This window comes from Sinocyclocheilus anshuiensis, unplaced genomic scaffold (assembly GCF_001515605.1).
Source record: "Sinocyclocheilus anshuiensis isolate Anshui unplaced genomic scaffold, SAMN03320099.WGS_v1.1 scaffold287, whole genome shotgun sequence".
In the NCBI taxonomy this organism is placed as follows: domain Eukaryota; kingdom Metazoa; phylum Chordata; class Actinopteri; order Cypriniformes; family Cyprinidae; genus Sinocyclocheilus; species Sinocyclocheilus anshuiensis.
Genome location: NW_015552557.1, coordinates 453,962 through 469,155, shown reverse-complemented (window position 1 = coordinate 469,155; position 15,194 = coordinate 453,962). Strand labels below are relative to the sequence as shown.

The 15,194-nt window shown below is 36.2% G+C and overlaps 1 protein-coding gene and 1 pseudogene across 1 annotated transcript; one reads left to right on the top strand and one right to left on the bottom strand.

The window, feature by feature from the left end:
- Window positions 1-1,426: 1,426 nt before the first annotated feature.
- Window positions 1,427-6,659, bottom strand: ghrhr2 (growth hormone releasing hormone receptor 2). The gene is made up of 11 exons (XM_016455202.1): window positions 6,606-6,659; window positions 6,344-6,461; window positions 5,174-5,272; window positions 4,939-5,048; window positions 3,768-3,865; window positions 3,488-3,620; window positions 3,217-3,370; window positions 3,053-3,113; window positions 2,844-2,910; window positions 1,610-1,669; window positions 1,427-1,519 (listed from the first exon to the last, which is right to left on the bottom strand). Exons 1-11 carry the CDS (start codon window positions 6,657-6,659, stop codon window positions 1,427-1,429), a joined length of 1,047 nt encoding a protein of 348 aa, XP_016310688.1.
- A 4,416-nt stretch (window positions 6,660-11,075) lies between these two features.
- Window positions 11,076-13,679, top strand: LOC107664607 (carbonic anhydrase 4-like; annotated as a pseudogene).
- Window positions 13,680-15,194: the final 1,515 nt, after the last annotated feature.

Below are 15,194 nucleotides of genomic sequence, written 5' to 3'. Positions count from 1 at the left end.
AGCATATTTTTATATAAAACAAATATATAAATCTCTCTCTCTCTCTCTCACACACACACACACACACACCCCGACCATTTAAAGTAGATCAGGCAGCTGAACAGAAATTTAATATACTGATTACTCCCACTGATAATGTTGCAGATGCTTCTTGGAAGGGATGAAGAATTATCGCTGAACTGCACATGCATAACAACAACAACAAAAAAAAGAAATTACTGAAATATTCACATAATGATTTGCACACTGTTTAATACTGAATGTTTAATATTTCCAGCATGTTACTGAACATACTGACTGAAAAGGAGCTCATGTTTGAAAACTGATATTGATGATGTAATGCATCACATTGAATGTTGAACATGTAGCGCCATCCTCTGGTGTCACAAAAAAGGAAGCAAAATTCAGCATTATTTTCAATTCTATTGAAATATTTAGAACGTTTTTATTATTGTATTAATACTTATATAATACTTATTGTATTAAGTATTAAAGACATATTAAAGAACATTTAATATTAACAGTTGTAAAGTACAAACCAAATAAGATATTAACATCTTTAAACGTGCCAAAATACTTTACCACAGGTAAGACAAATGTGGGGAAAAAAATAAATACAGTGGCACCCAAAAAGTTTTTGGACACAAATCACACTTAAAGGGGTCATATGATGCGATTTCAATTTTTCCTTTCTCTTTGAAGTGTTACAAGCTCTTGGTGCATAAAGAAGATCTGTAAAGTTGCAAAGACTAAAGTCTCAAATCCAAAGAGATATTCTTTATAAAAGTTCAGAGTCAGCCACACCTACCTAAAACGGCTCGTTCTAACACGCCCCCACATATCTACATCACTGTGTGGGAAGATTAACATAACGCCGACCAAATGATCACGCAAAGAAAGAAGGCGTAACTTTTATTCTTGTCTTGTTGCTCCGGCCGGACAGGGCATCACAGTATGGTAGGGGCATAACATTTCCATCACACGCTTGAGGTATTCGGCCAATCACAATGCACTAGATAGCTGGCCAATCACAGCACACCTCGCTTTCCAGACCGATGAGCTTTGTAAAAATTGACGTGTTTCAGAAAGGCGGGGCATAGAGGAGAAACAATAATGTGTTTTTTGAACCTTAAACCGCATAAACAGTTCATTACACCAAATACACAAAATAATGTTCTTTTTTAGCAATGTCATATGACCCCTTTAAATATGTATGGTATGGATGTCATTGCATCAGAAAAAATATCAAACTAAGTGCCAAATATAAACCAAGTGCCATTTCTCACACCTAACTTTCACCTATATTAACTTTCTTTTGTTTTTACACAAAACTTACAGCCATGTAAAAAAAAAAAAGTGATGTGTGAGAATATTAACACAGTTATCATCACAGTGTTAGATAATGTGCAGTTGTGTTAAAACAAGTTTATGCAGTGAAGTCCTGGGTTGCCATTTGGAAAGTGTTGTTGTCAGTTCGGAACTTATACTTCCCAATCTCTTTTCTTATTTCATTCTGCACCTAAAACAAAACAAAAAAAATTAATTACTGATAAGGTCATACAATGCTTCTTTATATGTCCATATGCTATTAAAATGTATTAGATCTTACCTCACAGATCAAGAAGCAATATAACAATGCCACAATGAAACCCTTCAAAGAAATGCCATAATTAATATTTTGACATTTGCAGTAGCATAAAGTCAAGTTTTTGAGAGTTTATGGATTTGTTTTAATACAGGGGTGGCAAAACTCTGCAGGACTGTTGCTCTCCAGGACCGATGTTGACCACCCCTGTTTTAGTACTTGATTAGTATATTTCAGCATTTTGCTGAAAAATTTAAATTATTCAAAGGGGTCATATGATGCGATTTCAATTTATCGTTTCTCTTTGGAGTGTTACAAGCTCTTGGTGCATAAAGAAGATCTGTAAAGTTGCAAAGACTAAAGTCTGAAATCCAAAGAGATATTCTTTATAAAAGTTAAGAGTCAGCCACGCCTACCTAAAACGGCTCGTTCTAACACGCCCCCACGTCTACGTCACGATGTGGGAAGATTTGCATAACGTCGCCCAAATGTTCACGCAAAGAAAGAAGGCGTAACTTTTATTCTCGCTGTAGTATTGTTGTTGCCGCCGCCGCCATGTCGTGAAGGCGCTGCGTGTTTCGTTGTGAAAGCGAAACTACTTTGTTTGGTCTTCCAAAAGAGGACGATATCCGCTTCGTCATGCCTGGAGCTGATCCGTGCTGGTCGCTGAGGAAATGCATCAACTTCGCGCTGTGGATCGCCGGATCGGCTTTCACCGTGGACGAAGCGGAGTCCAGCCCTGGGTCGTCACATGTGGTTGCCGCAAGCCCGCCGGCCGTTCCTTCGTCGAATCCGCCAGCCGCGCTGTTCTGAAGCCCACCAGCCGCCGCTCACTCTAGGCCGCCCGCCGCCGCTCACTCTAGCCCGCCGTGTGTTTCGTTGTGAAAGCGAAACTACTTTGTTTGGCGAATGTACCCAAATACATTAATTTATAACAAAACTATTGTTTTATAGATGATGTGAGGTAGAAAGAGCTCTTTAAGGTAAGAACTGCAGGTTACCACTTTTTATAGTGTACCAATCCATAGCCACAGTGTTTTCAGGCAAATGCTACAAATGCCTTAACTGTAGTTTTCACTGCATATTAAAATGGGATAGGAGAAAATATTTTAACAGCAAGTAAATAAATTTACAATAATATATTAATATATTGAATGAATGAATGAATGAATGAATGAATCAATGAATAAATAAATAAAAGATTTAAAAAAAACAGCCCGTCTTAATCAGACAGGTACTGTATTTTTCATAAACGTACAAATACAGAGAGCAAAATGGGAATTTTGATGATCCACCAATAGCCACTGTCCAGGTCATCCCAGCACCTACCAACACATAAAAACACTTGTTTATGATACATGCCTGCACATTTATACATTTTCTGTAACTGTTAGCTCCAGGTCTCATTACTGTGCTTCCCATATGTAGTAATTGTCCAAATGCACTGCACAGAAATCTCATTCTCACCCATGATTATCATATTTATGTTTGAAGAATGTCCAGATTATTACTGTGACAGATGGTACCCCTGTAATACAGAGAAAACAATCTATGGGCATTTAAGAATAAGTTATATAATCAGCAGTTTGTGTGTAAAATATACTTGATGTAAATGTAAAATGTGGTTTTACCCCAGCCAATAAGAATATAGCACCAGAAAAATGTTCTTGTGTGGGTGAAGGTGAATGCTAGCAGTGTCTGAAGATAAAGTCCCTCAATGAGCAGCCAGTAGAAATTTGATAACACACAGTACTGGAAAAATGTCACCACAGCCTTGCACAAAACCTGGCAGATGAAATATAGCATTCAGTTACAAAGGGGCAGATGATCACTTTAAAATATATGATTCATGCTATGGCATTTTTTTTTATGTTGATCTTATCTTTCTTTGGTGTAACGTACCGTGGAGACTGTGCAGTGATTGACAGTCTCATCCGCGAATAACACTGCATCCTTTACAAACACAGCCAAAGCCCTCAGGATGAATGAGGAGAAGAGGTTGAGGTGGATGTAGGTCCGTGTACACAGAAGCTTCCTGTGGGGTTAATGAAAATCTGGCAATATTATATGACATCAGCATTCATTGATGCAAATGTCAAAAAAAGGTCACCACAATTGTGTTCCTGCATGCATCATAACAATTAATTAGTAAAGGCATTGAAGCAAGAAGTGAAAGCGGTACCTAAAGATGCAGAAGATGAAGACTGCAATGCAGAGAGAGCCAATGGACACGCCATACCCAACAGTGTATATCAACTTCACCCTGGCAAAGTACTCTCGCTGCCACAGTAAAATGGAAAATATCAAGTTTAGATACCATTCGATTCATCTTGAGTCAATTTTATTCAATAAAATTAAAGGTGAAGTGTGTGATTTTTTCATGACTTAAATTCTTCCTGTAACATAATTGCTTTAAAGGGTTAGTTCACCCAAAAATGAAAATTAGGCTGTGTTTTACTCACCCCAGAGTCATCCTAGGTGTATATGACTTTCTTCTTTCAGACAAATCCAGTCGGAGTTATATTAAAAATTGTCCTGGCTATTCTAAGCTCTATCATTGCAGTCAGCGGGTGTTGCAGTTGTGAGACACTTTTTTTTATGGATGGGCGCTTTTTATTTCACTTCTTTTGGACTGAAGCACTGCAACACCCGCTGACTGCAAGGATAGAGCTTGGAATAGCCAGGACAATTTTTAATCTAACTCTGACTGGATTCGTCTGAAAGAAGAAAGTCATATACACCTAGGATACCTCGGGGGTGAGTAAAACACAGCCTAATTTTCATTTTTGGGTGAACTAACCCTTTAAGGTTTGAGTTTGAACATGGAGCACCATCTTTTGGTGTCAAATATTTGTTGTTTTAATTCTATTTTAATATTAACAGATAATTAAATAAAGTTAAGTATAGGATATTACAATTTGTCAATATGCCAAAACACTTTTGCCACAGGTTAAACACAAAACATTTGACAAATGTGTAAAAAGTATACAATGGACCCCAAAAAGTGTTTTGATGCAAATGCATTGCATAAAATTTTGTATGAATGTCGGTGCATCAGATAAAATATCAAAACATGTGGCAAAATATAAACCGAGAGGCATTTCTTACACCTCATTTTTTATTTTATTTTTTTTTAAAAAGCCATTTGGACAAAGTGGAAGTTTCAGGAAACCTGTTTGATAACAGATCATTTTTACATTTGGTAACACTGGTGGTGCAAAAATTACACTCTTCACTTCTGACAGTACAATAACACTCTGCAAGAACCTAGAACCGATCCAGAAACACAGTAATCCATAGCATTCAGTTAATTGCACATAATATCAAATATGGAGTTCTTCAAAGTTGTTTACTGTGTGACCAGTCTCTTCCTGCTCTGTGCTGTTTTCCTGAAAGCAGGCATTGTAATAAGACACACTCAGCCTACTCCATCCCTCACTAGTGCAGATGCGGGTGATCAGCTCTAAAGAAGTCAATCAAAAACACTTATTTTACATTTATGACATACTGTAGCATTGAACTTTTATGGCCTTGTTTGCAAAACGAGTAGGAATTATTATGTTACAATGGTGTTGCTTTTGAAGTTACCATGGGACTTGAGGAGAGGAGGTGGGCAAGACACTGAGACTCTCTCTCCTACACTGACCGCAGGCCAGCAGTTCACACCATCCCACTCAACCAGACAACCTGAAGACATCCACAGTGGTACAATTAAAGATTACAGAAGTCTACTTCTTCATCAAACTATCAATTACAATAAATTGACTCTTATCATCAGGCATGCCACCTTTATTTATATAGCACTTTATACAATAGAGATTGTTTCAAAGCAGCGTTACTGTATTTAACAAGGAAGTAACACAATCAGTGATGCATCAGATATATGACAAATCAAAATTCTGCTGTAAAGCCGCTATAAGAAGACAACAGTGTCATTATTCAGCTCGAGTCAAAAGTACATGTTTTCCTGTGAACTCCTGTAACTGTTAATGCTAATAAATTATGCATGTAGTCTTATAAACGATGTATGTCTTAACATATCTTATACAGTAGTTCCGTACAGATGTCAGATAATTAAAACAATAAATAAATAAATTCCAATGAAAGTGAATGGACAATGACAGTAATTAATGGAGTAATTAATGATTTGAATTTTGGTCTGTTCTTAACTTTAAACGTACTACTTTTATGTTTTTCTTTTGTTTGTTTTTTTCATTGTCAGTGAACTATCCCTTTGACAATGCAGGTCACATTTTAGTCTTTTATAAGACTCAGTATTTAAATATGCCTATAAATGAGGACAATTTATGTCTTAGAGCTTTATATTTAGTCATTCCTATATTTGCATTTTATTTGCAAATTAAAGAGATAGTTTAAAAATACAAATTCTGTAATCATTTACCCACCGTCATGTCATTCCAAACCTGTATGTCTGTATGACTTTCTCTCTTCTGCTGATCACAGAAAATATATATTCTGTAGAATGTTGGTAACCAACCATTTTGGATACTACTGACTTCTATTGTATGGATAAAAAATTGAGACATTTCACAAATCATCTTCATGTTTCAAAGAAGAAGGAGAAACATACAAGCTTGGAATGACGCCAGTGTGAGTAAAAGGTGACAGAATTTTCATTTTTGGATAATCTATCCTTTTAAAGTATCAAATTAAAGATTCAAGATTATGGGTTGACATCTTGACGAAATGTAATTTCTCAGGTTTTGAGTATCAGTGCTTATCTGTGACTAAGCTCACCTGTATTGGTAGCATTATAGTTGAACAAAGACTGTGTTAAACCAATTCGGAGCTGACATTCAGCTTCTTTTTCTTGTAGATGCAATACTATAGAACATTCAGGATGAACTGTCTTCATCTGAAAAACATGTAAGTGCATGCACACTATAAGAACTTCCCAAGAAACATCAATCTTTTGAATAACCTTTTTTGCATATCTTATTTAATAGTTGCTTTTTCAATGAAAAAGGTACCAGCATCCAAAAACATGCACATAACCTACCCCTTCACATGTAACCATAAGAGTCCAGATGACGAAGCCATCAATAAGGTCCATGATGTTTCTTCTTACAGTTATGTGGTAAAGTCACAGGTGTAAATATTTCCCGGTCTAAAGCATGTAGGTTAGTTAGTTATGTTGACCAACATAAAGTGTAGCTCTATTGCCTTTTGTTTTTGTCAGTACACAAATACCCCAGTGCTCATTCACAGTAATTCTCATCTATCTCTCCAACCGATTTAATGCAGCAGATGGTGAGATGTCACTGATGGTACAGCCCATTTTTCAGGGTGTGCAGGGCCCTTCTCACGTCACGCCGGTAAAGTGTCATTGTTACTGGTTTTAAACCAATTTTATAATAGTTTCCGAAATAAGGTTTCTTTACTTTATACAATAACAACATTGTGCCTCTAAAAGAATCTTGATTTTGAAATGATGACCTACTGTATATTTGTTAATATCGAAAATGGGCAGTTTTTTTTATTTTTTTATTTGTTATACCTTTGCATACAAGGCATTCATTCGTCTTCTACCTGCCTGCTTCATCACACTAGGGAGGTTAAATGAGTCTTTTATCCAGCACTATTTACTGCATGAGTGAACTTAAATCACTTTTTCTGAGTTAAAAGGATGACATTACTTCAGAGGTATGCAAATGATAAAATCCCTCCAAACCATAGAATGTTTTTTTTTGTAATTAAACAGATTTTGAAAAGACATTTATTATTTTAATGCAGCTTATTGTGTATTTTACAGGGTTTTGGAATTAGCCGTTTATTTTTCCTGTAATTAAGAGGACAGTAGTAATGTTTATTCTGTATGGTGCAGATGGAGCATGCCACACCGTCCATCCATTTTTAAAGCGTGTCCTTCCCCTAAGGAGCTGAGGTTGGTGTAGACTGAAAGCAGACAATCTTGAGCAGAGCGATACTTTCATACAATATTCAGAGGTGTTTGAAGGGAGGAAAGTGAGAATTTGAAAATGACTAAATGAATGTGTGAATATAATAGAAACTACTGAGGCCACAATTTGTTTGAAGATATTTACTGACAGTGATTGATTAAGAGTCTAGGGGTTTCTTCAACTTCAGGCACTTTTATGTGCCACAGGATGATTTTTATTAAAACTATCTGATGTTTTTGCTATATAAACAATCTTACCCCTATTTAAATTTCTGTATTTTTGTGGTTTCGGTGCAATTGGTGGGATGAACAGCACACAACCTGTTTGAACAGCATACTGTATCTCACTCTTGTGCATCAGCTGGGTTTATACAGATGAGTAAGTAAACCTCTCGCATTATCAGCAAGATGTTTATGATTTGACATTATAAAGAGGGATCCTGAATATAACATATATTCACATATGTTCCGGATGTTATGCTTTGTAGATTACTTTGTCAATGACTGTTTGTATGTTTTGTGATAGTTGTATGTGAATGCATTGTCCTGAGTAGGGAAGTCCCTACTAAATGTCCTGCATGTTTGAGCTTTTCCCAACAGTGGCTATATGATGTGGAGCTCCAGCTTTTCACACTTATAGTCAAGTCAAGTCAAGTCAAGTCACCTTTATTTATATAGCGCTTTTAACAATACAGATTGTGTCAAAGCAACTGAACAGCATTAATTAGGAAAATAGTGTGTCATTAATGCAAAATGACAATAGTAAACACCCAATTTTCAGTTAAAGGCAGTTCATCATTGAATTCAGTGATGTCAGGCTCAGTCGGGGGGCCAGTTCTCCTCTGGCCAGACGAAACCAGCAGTTCAATTCCAGGCTGCAGCAAAGTCACATTGTGCAGAGGACTCAATTGGCTCCTGTGGTCTTGTCCCGGTGGCCGTCTGAGACAAGGTCTTTACTGGCGATCTGTATCTGGGGCTCATCTAGTTGTCCTGGTCTCTGCTGACTTTCAGGGCTGTAGAGGTCCTCTCTGGGTGCTGATCCAACATCTGGTCTGGATACGTACTGGATCCGGGTGACTTCAGTGACCATCTGATCTGGATACAGACTGGATACAATTGAGGGATTCGTGTATAACTACTACAAGCGTACTGTATGACTATGGCATACGTTTTGTCTGGTATTTCTGGCATTTTTCATGTAAATTGTTTGCAGGTGTGTCTTGTTTTGTTTTGTAGGTTCATTATAGAGCAGGGTTTCTCATTCTGGTTTTTCCGGGGGCTTTTTTGTGTAGAGTGTTTTTTCAAAGTATGTCAGTCAACAAATTAATGTCTGCAAGATTCATTAAAAATTACAGCCAGAAGCAAAGGCAGAAGCAGGAACTGAAGCCGCTGTCTTCTAGAACGGTCTTCTGGAGCTATACCATATCTTTGTTTTATAGGTGCAAAGTGCCAAATTGCCGGAAATCTTTCCCCTCAATGAAAGCAGTCACATTTTATTAAAAAGATAAACCTGGACTGACTTGAAACAAGAGCGAATCACATTTTGCATCTATTCCTCAGACAAAGCGATCATTTAGCCTCTAATGACATTTATGATCATAACTTTTGATGCCCTTCACATCAGTTTTTATGTCTGAGTTTTCTCATTGAAAGCAATTGACTTGCTGCTAAATAAAGTTGCTTAAAGAGACTTCTGTAGTTTATAGGCCTCCTGCACATGCTGTGGTATTGGATGCATTAAAGTGAGAATGGGTTTAAATATATATATATATATATATGGCTTGAGGATTGCCAGTCAAGAGTTGATGCCTGTGTGAGCCTGATATCTGCTTTGTGGAATTTTGACTATCTGAGAAATTAGCAACTGTAATTACTGCTAAAGGATTGTGTACACAGTAATAATGACACTGTGGATCCTTTTCTGAGAAATCAAACCTCTTTTTATATGAACACTGCTTTTGTATCGCAGGTATCTCATAAAGCTAAGTCATAAGTGGTCATTGTACCTTAGATTGTACCTGCTGGGTGTATAAAATATATATAAAAAGTATAGGCCTAATGAAGAGAGGTCTATAGAGAGAGAAACACCTATAGGCCTATAGAAAGAGATCGTTCATACATTTTCATATGATCTTTTTACACCTCACTAACTTACGTATGGGTGGACCTAAGTAATTATTAAGCAGACAAGAAGGCTATAAATCAAATAGGACTGGCTATAAATCAACTGATGTCATTCAAAATGTGTGAGACTGTAAACAACTTTTACAACAATCTTCATTGAAGAATGAGGATGTTTGACAGTAACAATGCAGGCTAATGGCTGCCATGGAAGAAAGATGAAGAAAAATAAATTATGCTAAAAGTTTAATTTTGAATATAATATCCCTTTGAATTTCTTTTTTGACAATACACACTTTAAAAAAATCTTTAAATGTTCTGTGAAAGTTCCAAATACTATAATAGCTATATAAATGTTTAAAAAACAAACACATTTTATTTTGTTTTCTTGGACATGTGAACGTTAGAAGAAAGGACAAGCACAAATTACAGACAACATTAAGGGAACATTAAGGTATTCTGTTTGATAGTTATCTTTTAAGCTTCATATCACAGAGCGGATGGAAAAGATTTTAAATATAACCCTTCTATTGCTTGGAATAATCTACAAAATAATTTTAATCCAACCATACTTCCATCACTGATTGAGTTTAAGGTACTTTTAACAGATTCTGTGCTTTACCCCCAGGTAAATTGTTGTTATTCATGATTGTGTTGTATTGTGTTTGATGTTGTAAATTTTGTATATTTATGTTATTTGTTGCTGCCCTCTTGGCCGGGTCACTGGTGTAAATGAGATTTTTAATCTCAATGAGCTTTTAAACAGGTTAAATAAAGAAATTAACTTTCCATTTTATAATTTTGCAAACGTTATGGGAATGTTCATTCATAACTGCCAGAACATTAGCCAAAGTTCTGAGAACGTTCCCTGTGAGCTGGGTAGAAGGTCCAAAAAAATAAAAAATAAAAACACTTAACTGTTTCTAAACTGTTTCTATTTACAGCTACTTATTTCAGTTATTATGGAAACTTTTGGAAGTCAACAGCTAACAAACTCATTTTAATCATTTTAAAGACTGAAAGGAAAAGTGCAATGTAGTGAACTTTTTTTTCTCCATGATGAGAGAGTTAGAGAATGATTGAGTAAAGTAATGCTGAGAGTTTAGAATGCAAAAAGATCTTTCAAGCACAAATTCGAAAGTAATTACCGAAGATGAATGAAGCCAATAAATGTGATCACGAGTGAATGTTTCACCAGAATGTAGTTTTTAATCAGTGGACGAACTGATGAAAGTGACACACCCATCACTGGTGAGCAGTGAAGAGTACTAAAGGCGAGAATGAAGCCAACTCATCATTCCTGCATAAATAATCAAGTCAAAGAGGTACAGTAAAACCGGAGCTAACTGTATCTGATATTTCTCATATCAAATTAAATTAACTTATAGTGAAATTAAATTCTGTTAGCAGTAATCGTTTCTGTTTTTAATGGTTTATTGTTTGATTTAGATGATTGTCTTGCTGGTAACTTGCCTTGCTGCTCTTCTGTGTCCCACCGTCCACAGTGCGGACGCTTCAGTGCGTGAGTATAACTGAAGTTTATCGTCATTTACTCAGTGAATATAGAGTTTTATATTTAATGACTCTGTTAAAGTAGCCACTAAAGGCTCTTGAAACTTTTTTGATAGAAAATTCAGCCATTTCATTTGTTATGTTTGTTAATACTCTAAACAGAATGGTGCTATCACAAGCCAACATGCAGTAAGTGTGATTTATTTATTATATAATAAAATATTCCAAATTTGCATAAAACTTAATATAAATCTTATTATAAATGTTAAATATTAATATATTAAAAACTTGTTCTGAAGTGGATTTTTTCGTCTCCTGATCTGTAATAGATTTTACCACCTGGCCAAAGATTGCCCCACAATTTTGCAATGGATCCAAGCAATCTCCCATTAATATTGTGACTGCAAGTGTTCAGGGCAATCCTAACCTGACCTCGTTCAACTTCACTGGTTTTGATGACAACTCCACCTTCCGGGATATCAAAAACACAGGCGAATCCGGTACGCATTACTGATCAAAGGATCAAATCAATGATCTCTACTATGATGCAGTTTGTTTTGGACCTAATATGTCCATTGTCTTCACAGTGTTGGTTAGCCTGGATGATAAGAAAATGACAGTGCAAGGAGGTGATCTTCCAGGTCTTTACAACACTATACAATTCCATCTCCACTGGGGTAACGGCAGCTCCTCGCCTGGCTCCGAGCACTCCGTGGATGGCAAACAATACCCAATGGAGGTATGAATGATTGAATTTTCCCTGCAAATGACATGCACATAACTATTACAGTTGTTACGTCACTACATTATTCCAAATGTATACCCTCAAAACAGCCTGAGTATAAAGTATATGACCATTTATTCTTTCTGTGTCTGATTCTGTCTCAAAGCTGCACATTGTAAATGTCCATTCAAAATACAATGGAAATGTGTCAGCTGCTTGAGCTGCCAACGACAGCACAGCATTGGCTGTTCTTGGATTTTTCATTGAGGTGAGCATGACATTTCTTATATCCAGAAAGAAACCCAAACCTAAAAGTATATTCATGCGCATTGTGCACATATATATTCAATGTGTATTTTCATTTAACCAACAGGGAACCAATGAAGCGAACAAAACAAAAGGTTGGATTAGCCTAACATCATTTTTGTCAAGCATCCCCAACTCAGGTGACGAAAAAGTTTGTCTTTTTATTGAATCGGCAGTTCTGAGAGTGAATAGTTCACCCCCAAAAATGAACATTTGGTCATAATTTATTCACCCTCGTGTCATTTCAAATCTGTATGACATTCTGTGGAACACAAAAGATATTTTCAGCTATATTTTTCAGCTACATACAATGAAAATCAGAGGGGTCTAAAACAACATTGGCCCACATTTTTCCATCCAAAGTTGTGAATTTAACCTATGCACTAAATTGGAATATCGCAACATTTGCAAATAAAGCACCGTTTCTATTCAGCGAGACGAAGAGAACAAAATCATCACTTCCTGATATACTGGCACCAAATATCAAGTAAAAAGTAATTTGCTGCAATTATATACAGCTTTTTTCGTATATAATTAAATGACTTGCGCCTTAGAGCGGGCCGACAAAACGCAATAAATGTATCCAACTCAATTGAGTGCATACATTTTTTATGTGCATTTTTAGAATTTATGCACATCTTTGAGTTTCCATTCAGCGTTTATTTTGTATTTTTTATGGGATATCCCAAAATGCGCATAAAAATAGATGGATGGAAACATAGCTATTGACTTTCATTGTATGGACAAAACAAAGTGTAAAAATATTGTGCGTTCCACTGAAGAAAGAAAGTCATACAGGTTTTGGAATGACAATGTAATTCATGACAGAATGTTCATTTTTGGGCAAACTATCACTTTAAGTGATTTTATCAACTGATGAAAAGCCTTTCTGTGTGCTTCATAAAATCAAAGATAAGATGCTGAACATGCATATTAAAGATAAGTCCGAAGCCAGCCACTTAGTTTTATTACATCCTATTGACTTTTTTTTGTATATTTAGGTAATACAACCACAGACATCATGAATCAAACAACACTGAACAGTCTGATTGAAGGTGTGGACAGGACTAAATATTACCGTTATCAAGGCTCCCTAACTGTACCCAGCTGTAATGAAGCTGTGATTTGGACAGTGTTTAAAGAGCCCATCAAAGTCAGTCATGACTTGGTAGGTTAAAGCAACTCTTTGGTACAGTAATTCATGAAAATCATATTCTTGATTCAATGTTCTTCATATTCTGAGTTACAAGTCACTCTATTTACTTTATTCCTCCAAACAGATCAACCGCTTCAGCACTACTGTCTTTTTCAAAGATGAAAGCCCTTCGGTTCTGAACACCAACAACTTCAGAGGAGTTCAGCCGTCGAATGGCAGAGTTGTGACGTCACAGGTGGTACAAACAGCAGCAACTCCAGCAGCTTCATCAGCGGCCACATCCACTTTATCTGTTATCACAGTACTTCTCTTGTCCAGTTTGTGTTGGCTGTAGAAATATGCTTTGTGCACATTTAAAAGCCATAAGAGCTGGTTTAATTAATTTCTCAAGGCTTTGCTGTTTCTATCACGTGACGAGAGTGATGCGAGAACACTGACACTATGTTAATAAAAGTTTAATTTCTTCATTTAATATAAGTGAGTTTGTCTTTATTGTTGCTATATACATTTTGTTAATAAAAGTTAGATGTTTAATATATGCCAGTTTGCCATTGTACCATTTTATGGATGATGTGTTTTAATTAATAGGCTAATGAACCACAAATCGTTTTAAAGTAAGGGGAAATCCAAAGACCATTTATTTATTTGTGTTGCAACACGGGTAAAACATATTATTCTTATTCACTTTGTTAATAAAAGTTCAAAGTTGAATATAAGTGAATTTGTCATTGTAGTATAGCCTATGTTTTTTTCATTGATAATAATGAGCCACAAACTAAGCATTAGTTTAAAGTAAGGGTAATTAGGGTAATTAAGAGTAATACTGAATCAACCTTAAGCATTAAGCATTTTGTTCCAAGAACAGGAAAGATCTAACGTTAAAGATCAAAATAAGCACTGCAGATGCGAGAACATGAGACTGGTTGCTGCTGAGGTAAATAAATAGCTTTCAGTCACGTGACTGGCTCACCTGGCGGGCAAAACATCCATAGAACTGCAACACGAGCCCGCCACTTTTCTATCTGTTCCAATCCAAAAATATTTAGATCATCTCTCAAAAGAATAAAACAAAGATATGTGAACAAAATGCAAGTTTTAGCCATTAGCAATTCACATAAAGCACCCTCCGCAAGATTTCAATCACTAAAAACAGCGGGACATTCTAAAACGTTTAATCTGAAAACACTTAAAGGCACAATACGTAAGATTTTTTGATTAAAATATCCCAAAACCACTGGAACAGCGTTATATATTTTGCTGACTTGTATACTTACATTATCCCAAATTTTTTGAAGAATGTTTAAATCCAGAGAAATAAGCAATTTTAACTAGGGTGACACGGACCGTTTCCATAGTGTCATTGTGTCACCTGCCAATGACGTCATACACCCTCGATTTTTCCGGTTTTATTTTGTTGAAAACATGGAAAGCCCAAAGACACTTTAATATGTTATGCATTTTATTAGACAGACGAGCGCACAGAGTAGCATTATAACAGAACTTTAAATACACTCAAATGTATCTAGTATAAAACAGCGCTGTTTTACCCCACAAGAAGCAGAAGTGGTCGACCGTGGCATAATAAAAGCTCTGCTGCTTTCGAGCCGTGTATCGCTCTCGTCCTTCATTAGCAATCACTCCAGCAGCCTCGTCTTGCTTCCACGACTTTTAGCCTCACCCTGCTTTATACTAGAGTGACCTTAATCTTCCCACATCGTGACGTAGACATGTGGGGGCGTGTTTGAACAGTCTAAACTTTTATTAAGAATATCTCTTTGGGTTTGAGACTTTAGTCTTTGCAACTTTAGGGATCTTATCTATTCACGAACAGCTTGTAACACTCCAAAGAGAAAGGAAAACTTGAAATCGC

Bases quoted from the DNA above. Each gene is read 5' to 3' on its own strand.
- ghrhr2 (XM_016455202.1), bottom strand. From the start codon at position 6,659: ATGGACCTTATTGATGGCTTCGTCATCTGGACTCTTATGGTTACATGT. The intron at 3,866-4,938 runs GTAAACAACTTT...TTACTGTGGCAG, and splicing joins AGGAAGAGACTGGTCACACA to CGAGAGTACTTTGCCAGGGT. The intron at 2,911-3,052 runs GTGAGAATGAGA...ATGTGTTGGTAG, and splicing joins CATAAATATGATAATCATGG to GTGCTGGGATGACCTGGACA.